General features: G+C 39.5%; 1 protein-coding gene across 1 annotated transcript in view; it reads left to right on the top strand.

Annotated features, from left to right (window-relative positions):
* LOC141361709 (NACHT, LRR and PYD domains-containing protein 14-like) overlaps positions 1–10600 on the top strand; it is a 273710-nt gene extending 263110 nt beyond the window's left edge. The window contains exons 10-11 of the mRNA XM_073863400.1: positions 8320–8493; positions 10388–10600. Coding sequence (XP_073719501.1) covers positions 8320–8493; positions 10388–10565 — 352 coding nt within the window. The 3' untranslated portion in view covers positions 10566–10600. The remainder of the gene's footprint in view (positions 1–8319; positions 8494–10387) is intronic.
* Positions 10601–12414: the final 1814 nt, after the last annotated feature.

Here is a 12414-nt window from a genome sequence, read left to right as displayed (position 1 = left end):
TGCCACATATGCTGGATCGTCATCAGAGACCCTCATTACATGGTTAAGGATCACAGAGCATGAAACATAGGTTTCACCCCCAAGGAGTTCAGTCACATACCTGAGGTGGAATATAACAAGGTCAATACATTTCAGTACATAGGCAAAGATAAGCATATTTAACACATGATGGATTTTAAAATTCTTAAAGTTCATTTTCTGGATTTTTTAAGTTTTTTTTAACAAATATCTTTCTCAGTAAGAGCTGTAGACATTTTAGCTGTGTAACAAATACAGCTGCAACTATAAATGGGATGGATGTGTGACATACTTACTTGCATGGTTCAAGAAGAGTCTCCAGCTTGTGCAGTTTGTCCCATTCAGCAGCAGTCAGCATGACTAACTTGTGTTTCTGTTGGGCTAAAGTTGCCTTAACAGCCTCTTCATTCAGTAAGAGGCGTGTGATCATATCGAGCAATGAGTTCCACCTCGTCGAAACGTCCTGTATCAGTTGTTCTCTTTGTTGTCCGATTGCGGTTTGTTGCTGATGTAGCTCCTCTGTGTTAGCAGGGCTGTGCTTAAAATGCAGAGGTGAAAAGTAACGAATTACATTTACTCACGTTACTGTAATTGAGTAGTTTTTTGTGTACTTTTACTTTTTTGAGTAGTTTTTAAAATCTGTACTTTTACTTTTACTTAAGTATGTTTTGTATAAAGTATTGTACTTCCCTACATTTTAAATCATATCCGTTACTGAGTAAAAATATTTTTAAAAAGCAAGGTGATAAAGACGCGCAACCGATGATTGATGGGCGGGGCCCGCGGTGGAACGCGCAAAAAGAACCATGGAGACGGACGAGACAGGCGCGCGCTAATGCAGTTCAAATCTTATGAAAGAAACCCCTGGTCATATTTAAGCGACCACTTTCCACTGACGCGAAGCGAGTGTTTCATTCCTATGAAAGGTAGGATTCATGCTCTCGAGTACGAAATAGCAGACCGGGTTTTACTGCTCATTTGCACGACGCGTTTTTAATACCATGCGCATTATCCTCCGCAGTCTAGCAGCTTCGCGTCAAGTCAAACACAACTTAAGAACGTCCTTGAGAATGGGCAGGTCATTAGATATGAGAGAGAGAGAGAGAGAGAGAGAGAGAGAGAATAAAGGTCTGACATCAGGTACCCAGGTCAGGGAAACTAGAAGACAAGAAACGTGTCAAAAGTATGACATGGCACTCATCTCATTATATGCTCATTTAAACTATATATAGTTTAATAAAATAATGTATGTTACCAGCAATACATCAATTACAACCTTACTATAGTGATTGTATTTACAAGCTGCTGACCACCTTCAAAAGTGCATAACTCACATGTGAAATCATTAAATAATTCCATAAATGTTTCTAGTTTAAAAAAGCTTTTTATTTTATTAACTTTTTGTTATTGCACTTTAATTGTAAAGATGTTCCTACAATTAAAAACAACTAGTTTGAGATTTATAATCCCTTGTCATTTTTTAACTAAAATCATCCACCTCTCCCCGCTGTAAAAAAAAGTAACTTTTACTTTGAGAAAAGTTAAAATGATTTACTTTTTACTTTTACTTGAGTAGATTTTTAGACCAGTAACTTTACTTTTACTTAAGTAAAATATTATTAAAGTAACTTTACTTTTACTTTGTCAGGATCCTGAATGTCATATGTGTTTAGTCTTGTTTCTAGTACCAGGATCCTGACACCCTCATATAAGTGCTCTGTGTTTGTGTGGAGAGTCATGTGGTCTGTGTTTATGTTTTGTGTACCGCATGCTCTCCTGTCTTTAGTCTTGACCCTGCCCCCTCGTTTCCTTGTTAATTATTCATGATTGGTTTATTCCTTTCACCTGTTTGTCATTGTTCCCTAGTTTAGTTTTCCCTATTTAAAGCCATTGTGTCTTATGTCTTGTGCCGGTTCATTGTGTATCGTGAGATACTGTCGCGTGTGCCTTGTTTGTCCTAGTCATGATTATTTTCTAGTTCTGTCATTGTTTGCCCCCTCGAGGGTATTTATGTTTTAATAAACGTCTTTGAGTTACGAGCTGTCTGCGATTGGGTTCTATCCACCACCACACCTGACATACTTGAGTACAATATTTTAGTACTTTTTCCACCTCTGTTAAAATGTCCTACAATTTTGCGACACTTTGTCAACAATGCATCAACAAACCCACTGTCTGCGAGGCAAACGGTAATGGTCCTTTGCAATATGTGCGCGACACAGGGGATGTGATCAAACGGAAGTTTTTTTGCTGCTGCAAGCATATTTCGAGCGCTGTCCGTTCCGATGGTGGTCACTTTTTCTGTAATGTTCTGTAATGTTTTTAAAGTCAATTATTTTTGCTTGTTTTTCGTACTAATATCTGGCAACATGGAAACTGAAAGTTATCAAATAAGAAGCATCATTCAGCGCGAGCAGGTTATTGCTACTACATTCGGTAAGATAAAAGCAGTAATCATCATAATTGTGTCTGTAAGAGTATCAACAGTATCAAAAACACTATCGAAAAACATAAAATAACTCTGGGACAAAGATGTAGAAGAATTGTGTTTAAATAAAATATTCCAAATATGCTAAAACACGTAGCGTAAAACGGTAAAGCTAATCTCAACAAAACATAAGCATGAAGAATTCTGTTATTTCATTTAATGTAGAAGTTAACCTTTAAAGGTGCTGTACGTAACGTTTCTACTTAAACTAATCCATTTTCAATTGCCTGTGTGCGAATGGGTTGTAATATCACATTAAAATGATTCACTTTGCGGGTTTTGCTATTACCTCTGAAAAAAAATATTATTATTTTTATGTGAAAGTACCGGGCCGGATTTGGCGCGAAATCCAGTGACGTCACCCGCATGCGCGTTCCCGAGCCTCTCGCCTCGTCTACTGACTTTGCGCTCAACAGCGACGACACTGTCTGATAACAGACTGAAACGACCTGCTCCCAGCACAACACAGACTCCAACACAAACTTCACATATTGTGAAGAAAAGTTATCTGCTGAAGCTCGTAAGGCCAAACGTGAATCGGATCAACAACGGACAAAAACACGGATTAACATTGGCAGGGCATTTGAATTATGGAGAAACCTCCGCTTTGTTTTGGGTATAAAAACGGATCCAGAGTTGGCTTTCATCCTTTTGGACAGGTAAGCTAACATTACTACAAAGCATGTCAAATATATTTCGATTGTGCTTTAGTTTTTTAGACGTTGTTTCGGTTTGCTAGCCTTCGCTTTAGCGTGTGTTCGCCCAGGCGTCGTCAATCGATGACGTAAAACTGCAGACGCGTTTGTTTGCGTGCGTCCGCTTTTTAAAAGTCTTTAAACTCGTGCAGTCTGACATTGATGGAAACTGAGATTATACAGTGTGACATGGACTTAACTACGATATTGATCACACAGTGTGGCAAGCAACAACCCTAAAGGACTAATAGCACAGTGTATTTACTGTTATACTGAAATTGTTCAGTGTAGTTCACTAACCGTTTTCGTTATCTTACCGTAAATGTACATACCTAACACCACATTACACAGGCTAAATGCAGTCAATTAAACGTTGCAGTGGGAGTTTACCTGAGTTTCCAGCATGTTGTGTGATGCTTTCTCCGGTGTATTACATCTCAGTTTGGCCGTCGCTCATGAGTTCGAGCACGCGCTTGTAAACTTAATGGTTGCAATCTAAACCATCACCGCTAGAGGCCGCTGTAAACTACATACAGCGCCTTTAACAAACTCATGCTGAAAACAATAAGAGCACTAAACAAGTTATGTAAAGTTATGCTACAAATATACTTATTAAAAGTAAAGTTCTACTTGAGCAGTACTTCGTTAGGCCCGCCACGCCTAAAGGCCAGGGTATACCTTTTTTCCGCGTCCGGCTCGCGCGCGCACGCGTCCGCGTAGCTTTTCGAGTAAATTCCCCGCGGCTACACGCGGATGGCCGCGTTTGACACTATACGCAATACAAATGATTTCTTATTCAAATTATTAGTCTAACAGGCTGTCAGGGCAGCACTGATTTGGCGACATTTACAGTACATTAAAACATTAGGATATGTGAAGAAAAGTAACTGATCCACTATTGCAAACACAGTTTAGAACAAACAACAAGACAACAAAGAACAGGAATCAAACAAACATGCTCCAGGGCTTTCTGTTCTTGGAAGAAGTAAAAGTTAAAGAAGAAAAACGATAGTGTGTGTGCAAATGCTGTCTATTTCCTTTGTATAATTGTTTATAGTGGAGTGCCCTGTCTAAATATTTTCACGCGCATGCGCTGTTGTACGCGGACGGTACGCGCACTGTCCGCGCGGTCTCAAATTTTGGGCTGCGCGCGGACGGTCCGCGCGGCCGGCCGCGGACCCTCTTGATGACGAAAATGACGTCATGCGGACGGCGCGCATACGCGGACGTCCCTAGTATACTTTCGGCTTAAAACATCCTCGCAACGCCTGCGGTTGTAGATAGAAGGGATACAGCAAACGAAATCTCGCCGGATGAGCATTGTTTATCCTAATCCTTCACCCAAACCCAACTCTAAACGCAAAATTTCACACGATTGTAGGATGTATTTGTATCTCATTTAGCCAGAGCCGCTGTTTTCATCCTAATAATCCTACCTCCAAATCTAATCCTAAACTTTTCAATATTTTCACGCGCATGCGCTGTTGTACGCGGACGGTACGCGCACTGTCCGCGCGGTCTCAAATTTTGGGCTGCACGCGGACGGTCCGCGCGGCCGGCCGCGGACCCTCTTGATGACGAAAATGACGTCATGCGGACGGCGCGCATACGCGGACGTCCCTAGTATACTTTCGGCTTAAAACATCCTCACAACGCCTGCGGTTGTAGATAGAAGGGATACAGCAAAAGAAATCTCGCCGGATGAGCATTGTTTTATCCTAATCCTTCACCCAAACCCAACTCTAAACACAAAATTTCACATGATTGTAGGATGTATTTGTATCTCATTTAGCCAGAGCCGCTGTTTTCATCCTAATAATCCTACCTCCAAATTTAATCCTAAACTTTTCAGCATTTGCTGTATCCCTTCTAGACAAAACCCACGGCGGCAGCTTGCAAAATAAAGCTACCAAAATGTACATCCTGCCAGACTGGCTGCCTTAGAAATAAATTGTTTTCTGGATTCGCATTGTTCACTCATTTATAAATAAATCTCCTAAAATATAATAATTTCCCCCATGGGTTTAGTTTCATGCACAAATAGATTTAAATCAACAGAGGATGTTTAGGCTACGTCTCTGTTTTGAGAAATAATAATTAAATAAATAAGCCTACACGAAATTGGTTACACTTAAATAATTATTAAATTTACAAAACGATTAAAAAAGTATTTGAGTTTCTGTTCTTTTTTGTGTAAAGCGCTCTAAAACCAAAGCAGCAGAAGGCACGTCATGTTTTTAATGATTTTAAATAAGCACAAGGTTTTCTCTTTATTGTGAGTTTACAAAAATAAAAATACATCATTTGAAGTTTCGAATGTTGTTTTACTTGTATCTTTATGACTATAAATTTAGGGTAATTTAAGGTGCAAGGTCATCACGCGTATGATGTTCACCGGCGCATATCTACACCGACGCAGCGCAGGGCTGCGAGAAAAGACATGATTAAACTTTCGATTTAACATATTACGAGTTTTTTGGAAATTCATTTGGAATCACTGTACTCATATAATCAACTTATCGGGCCATTAGTTATTCAGAATATATATAAACGCAGCACACTGCTGACCGCTCAGCTGTCAATCTTCCGTTCTTCGACACTCACATTAAGTTTTACATTAAATGATAAGATATTTGTCAAAAAACAAAAGGCTAAATACTGAATACTACTCATATGCGACTGCAAGACATTAATAGTCTAATCTGTTTGTAAGGAAACTTACATTATTCCCGCGGGAAGAGAAGAATGTTGGTAATAAAAACTTGAGGCAGACGGTGAGAAAGTAAATGACAGAATGAAAATTATAAGAAAATACATGTTAGTTTACTGTAGCCTATATTCTACATTAAAAAAAAAAAAGTACATTTTGTAATCATCATGGGCACCCCCTGCCGCCACAGCTGGAAAAAATCCTAGAGGAAACACTGTGTCTCTTTATATTTCCACATTTTCCACATCCAGTTGATTTTTTTATCCACTTTACTTGGTCCACTTTGTTTTTGCCATTTTACTTTCTTTTGTGACTGTTTTGGTTTTGAACTTAAAACATGAACATCCCCTGCTACTTGTACTTCCCGTGAACTTCCCCGCAGGATGGGCTGCTGTCTCTTCACAGCTTCACTTTGCCTCACTTTAGTCATAGCTTTTTCCAGGGTGAGCTCAGGATCAAGTTGCAAACTTTCAGACAATCTGGCATCCTGTATTCCAACAACAATTCTGTCTCTTATCAGTTCTAATGCTCCGAATTCACAATGTTCAGCCTGTGCATGTACAGCAGTGATAAAAGTGTCCCTATTTAAAGTCCTTGTGTTTGATGTTCTTTACACGTGTGTTTTGTCTCTCTCTTGTTCCAGTCCTGTTTCCTGTAAGTTTATATCAAATAGTATTTTTGTGCCATGTGTAATCTTGTCCTGTTAATTGTGTAGTTTACTGTATTTATATCTTGTCTAGTTAAGTGTCAGTTTAGTGTCTTGTTCATTTGTTCTGTTTTGCCCCCTCGTGGGTTTTTGTTTTCTTGTTATTTAATAAATTATCTGTTAAACGTCATCCGCTGTCTGCGTCTGGGTTCATCCGCTTCCAAATCCTCACAGAACGCACGTGTCAACACAGAACCCAGCAGACCAGGATGATTGCTTCACCAGGCGCCCAAAGGAGCCAGCAGGCTCATAAACTTTTCAGCCTCCGTCAGAGGGAGGATGATGTCCAATCCTTCGCCCTTGTTTTCCACGCGACGGCTAGAGACTCAGGGTTCGATGAGGCAGAAGACCATCTTCAACCGCTGCCTCAACAAACCTCTCACTCCCTCAGAAATGAGGTTGCTCAAACCCCTGGGCTTTGTGGATCAGCTCCGGTTCACAATGAACCGGGAGGAGTCCAGGGGTTCCACCAGAGTCACTCACCCCGCCCTGCTGTCATCCATCACTGAGGGTCGAGCCTTGGGAGTGTTGGCCTTTGGCGACCCGAGTCTTCCCCCTTCGACCCCAGAGAGTTCCCCCCCACCAGTGTCGGTTCGTGAAAAGCATGAGAGGAGGATCTCCTGGGAGTCGGCTTCCAGGGGGTCCTCCTCAGAGTCTGTCCTGCCCGCCACAGCGCCTTCGGCACTCTCTGCTCCGCGACCCAGGAGAAAGAAGAGGAGGAAGGGAGCTTCCTGTTCTCCGTCTTCTCCTGGGCCCACACAGTCAGCACAGCCCGCGCAGCCACAGCCCGCGCAGCCACAGCCGTCAGCGCAGCCCGCGCAGCCGTTAGCGCAGCCCGCGCAGCCACAGCCGTCTGCGCAACGCACGCAGCCACAGCCAGCTGCAGCTTTCCCCGTATCGGCTTTCCAGCTGTCCGCAGCACCCCCTGTAAGCCCCTGTTCCCCTGCAACCCTTTATTCCTGCCCTGTCACCTTTTGGACTGTCACCCTCTGTTATTCCCTCCATGAACTCTGCCAAGCCTCCCAGACCTCCACGGACTCCATCTGCTTCTCCCAGGACTCCTTAATAAACTTGAACCAAAACCAAACTTATGCTTTTAGTGCAAGGGCTTCATGAACTGTACCCAATTTTAATTTGGGTTTGGGAGGGGGCTGGTTAACTGGTTAAGATTCTCATTTCCCTCTTCATAAAGAAGAAGACTAAGAACAAACCTAAGTAATATAATACAGCCCATAAACAAGAATGATTTTTTTTTAAAACAACACTTATAAGGTTGAATAGCATTATAGTTGTGTGATAAACAACCTGAAGAGTAAAAAATACATAAATAATCAACTGGGCCTATTAACAATGTAAATCCAGTGAAGCAGCAGCAGATATATCAGTTGATCTTACTAGAGTTTATTTAGTAACTACAGGTATGTAGAGTCTGAACCATGAAGACAATTAAAACTAATACATGATTATCTTTAAATCAATTACTGAAGATTACAGACAGACAGTGAAGAGATCTGTGTGATGGAGTTTATAATGTGATTTATTATTTCAATCAGAATCAGATTTACTTCTGGGCGATATCTATTGATATCTTATGATTTATAATGAACTGAAAAACAATAAATAATCAACAAACTATCAAAAAAGTCAATGTTGATGTGTGGGTTGTGATCTGATATGACGTGTGTCTCTCTGTTCTCTACAGGTTGAGTGAATGTATTATCACAGATGAAGGTTGTGCAGCTCTGACTTCAGCTCTAAGATCAAACCCATCACATCTGAGAGATCTGAATCTGTCTGGGAATATATTTGGAGATTCAGGAGTGAAGCTGATCTCTGATGTACTGAAAAATCCTCAATGTAAGCTGCAGATACTGAGGTAAGATCATCTGATGTTATGTGATGTAATAATGTAATGAAATCTATTTAATGTGTTTATTGTCTACTGTTGTGGATTCTGGTGATTGATTTTCACATGATCTGATCCTCAATAAGATTATACTGCAGATCTGATAATAACATCTACCTCCAGTTAAATTAAATACACTGGAATACTCCACTTTCATAATTTAATCCAGATAATTTACTTACCACATGTCATTCAAGATGTTTATGTTTTTCTTTGTTCAGTCAGGAAGAAATACGTTTTTTGAGGAAAATGTTCCAGGATTTTTCTCAGTTTAATAGACTTTATTGGACTCCAATGCAATTTAAAATAGCAAGTGTTAACACATCATTAGGGCTGCAGCTATCGATTCTTTTTGTAATCGATTAACCTAACACTTAATCGACCAATAATCAGATTTTTTTGTGCAGATTTTTAAAAAAACAAAAACAAATAATGCATTATGAAAATGATGTGGCTGTAAAATGCTCAAACATTTTGCTTTTATTTCTAAAAAAACAACAATTAAGCAATTTGATTTATTAATATGCACAACATGTTTCATGGTGTGATCTAGCCCTGACATCAAAGTAAATATCTGCTTTATGTCGATTTCTACACCTGCAACATTTACCATTAGGCTACTAACAAATAATATATAATTTCTGGGGTGAGTCTATTTGTGTGTGTGTACTGGTCTATGTGGTTTACGAGGACATGAATAGTGTATAATAACATGTTTATTATGCTATAAAGGTGGTTTATGGGGACACCGAGAGTGTCCTCATAAACCGAAACGCTAAAAAAACATACTAAATGGTAGTTTTTCATAGATTAAAGACTGGCAACAGGTTTTTGTGACATTGGGGTTAGGGACTCTAATGTGTGTGTGTGTGTGTGTGTGTGTGTGTGTGTGTGTGTGTGTGTGTGTGTGTGTGTGTGTGTGTGTGTGTGTGAAGGGATTCTTTTTTAGGCTGATACTCTCTTGCAATTGAACGTGAATACGTTTACTACTTAAAAACATCAAAGCTAAACATCATATCTAGTCAAACAGCATAACAACATCGCTACATATACAGTATGGGATTAAAATTAGCGAACATCAGTAGGCTCTGTTACCTTGTTTTAGCGACGCTTGATGAAACAGCAGTGGATGTTTTCGGTTCAGATGCTGAATGTAATGTAATGATAAGAATGTAATGATCCCAAACTTAAGACATTCTCTGCCGTTTATGGACATCTTTTCTCTCCGCCGTCACGGCAACTAAATTCAAAATGTATCATGTATATGGTGTGCTTCCTGAACATTGAACGGTCTGTGTGAATCAGATCTCTGCACGTATTGTGCGCGTCATAGGAATTTAACGAGGCTTTGAGGCAGAATTTTTGTAATCAAGTAAATCGCTGAATCATTTCAGCCCTAACACAGCATCATAATTTTTGTCAAGAAAAAAAATTCACTTTTAAGCAACAACGTCTTGCCTTGCACTAGCCATGTGACACACCAGCTCGACTTGCATGTTATTTAATCACGTCGAAACATTACGCATGATATTGGGCAGTGGTTCTCAACTCCTGTCCTCATGCCCCCCCTCCCAGAATGTTTTAGATATCTCCTGATATGAAACACCTGATTCCACTCATCAGACTCCTTCCAGAATGTTTGAAACATTTCCTTTGTTTTATATATGGAGAAATCTAAAATGATCTGGAAGAGGGGGACTGGAGTTGAGAACCACTGATGTATGGAGTGTGAAGAAAGAGGTCCATTCAGATGTTGTTGTAAGTGGTATGATACTAATGTATGTCTTTAATAATGACATCATTGCTAATCTGATGTGTGTGTTATGAACTGTGAGAGTAAAGTGTGTGTCATTGTTCTCTACAGGTTGAGTTATTGTAATATCACAGCTAAAGGTTGTCATGCTCTGACTTCAGCTTTGAGATCAAACCCATCACACCTAATACATCTGGAACTGATTGGAAATAATCTTGGAGATTCAGGAGTGAAGGTGTTCTCTGATGTACTGAAGAATCCTCAATGTAAACTAAATAAACTGTGGTAAGATTTTTATTATAATAAAGTTTAACTGATGACAGAATAATGCCCTGACAAAACATCACTGACTTGTTCCAGCTCAAACTGTTACATCGGCAAGGTCAAGGGTTACATTTCCCATCAAAGACAAAAATAAAACTAATACTATAGTAATGTAATTTTGTAAAAATGTAAACAAGCCTTTGCAATGTGTCTGAGCCCTGGAAAATGGTGAGCACAGCATTACTATTATTATTATTTTTAAAAATGAAACAAATACATTGTGTTTTTGATTCTGAATCTAAAATAATTCTTTTACATACAATAGAAAATCTAGCAAACACATAAAACACTTATTAATTGTGACATTCCAAAAGAGACCTTAATATAGAAGGCTAATATATATATATATATATATATATATATATATATATATATATATATATATATATATATATATATATATATATATATTGTGGCACTTTCCCTATGTTTAAGTAAGGTCTCGCCCTTAAAATGTGTAGATTGCACCACCAACGCCGTTTTACAGGGTTCCTATGGTGTTTGGAAAAGTATGGAATGTTTAACATACTTGGCGGCACCGATAGCAGTATGTGTAAGTGCATCGCCATGTAGTGCTGCTGTGCTTCAGGAGACCCAAGTGAAGACCCCCATCTCGCCCCCTCTCTCTTGCACCTCACTTCCTGTCTAGCTACTTTCCTATTCTTATAAAAGGCAAGAATACCAATACTAAATGTTTATAATGTAACATACTTGTTAGAATAAGTAAATTATGGTCGGAAAAATCTGTAGGGAAGTCTGGAAATTTGAGTCTGGAAAAGTATGGCATTTTGAAATGAAAATTGTGTAGGAACCCTGGTTTTACCAGCAACCTCTGCTCCTCAGGATTTACAGTAACTTACAGCGAGACATTTTCATAGCGGAGCGACTCAAAATCTTTAAGCCTTTCTCTGAAAGGTTTAACATTAAGCCTTCTTTTCCTGTGGTGGAGTCACATTTAAATCCGGATCAGCGTTATCAATTACATTAGTAACATTGGCTGTAGTCGGTTTACTTTTTCTTCATACTCATGGTTCGTCTTTTCACATTTTCGCGCGTTGCATAATGCGTACCAATGTAGCAAGGTGAAAAGGAATGATTGACGCTCATAATAGCCACTCTGCTGTCTTCATTAAACGCAAGAACTTAATGGTGAAATTTGATTGGTTATGTAACGCTGGAGAGAACGCTGAACCTGGGACAGCACACAGCATACACAATCTCAATCAAGTCGCACCACAACACCATGGGCAGGCAGTGGCACAAATGCTCCCAAATATATTTTAAGGTCGCACAGATTAAATTTCGATCGCATATGCGACCAAAATAGTCACAATTTCGAGCCCTGAAGTCATCATCCTGGTTGGCACAGAATCTTGGGTCCACGCAAAGAGTGTGGGGTTTTTCTATACTGCTTGTCTCGGTTTGTTTTTCATAATAAAAGCTGTTTTCCTGCTGTCAGACCAAAGCATTTTCTTTTTTTAACGTTGTTATGTAACGTGCTGATTAGTATATGGTTTTATTTTTCACTATGGTGCTAAAATCAGAGCTCTGGATTTTAATGCAAAAGTTGTTGTCTATATAACTTGTATTCAGTCAACAGTCTGCGAGAGTCCAGTCCTAAATCTTGGCAAACCGCGAACCATTCCCCCCTTTCATTATTTTCTAACCACCCCCTGCTGAAAATACATTCTCGTGGCTATGAAAAGGAAATTAATGTTGATCTGATGTGTGTGTTGTAAACTGAGAAACTGAAGTGTGTCTCTGTTCTCTACAGGTTGAGTTATTGTGATATCACAGTTGAAGGTTGTGATGCT

The sequence above is a fragment of the Misgurnus anguillicaudatus genome, chromosome 24 (genome assembly GCF_027580225.2).
Source record: "Misgurnus anguillicaudatus chromosome 24, ASM2758022v2, whole genome shotgun sequence".
Taxonomy (NCBI): domain Eukaryota; kingdom Metazoa; phylum Chordata; class Actinopteri; order Cypriniformes; family Cobitidae; genus Misgurnus; species Misgurnus anguillicaudatus.
The sequence above is the reverse complement of the archived record's forward strand: the minus strand, read 5'-3'. Positions and strand labels throughout refer to the sequence as shown.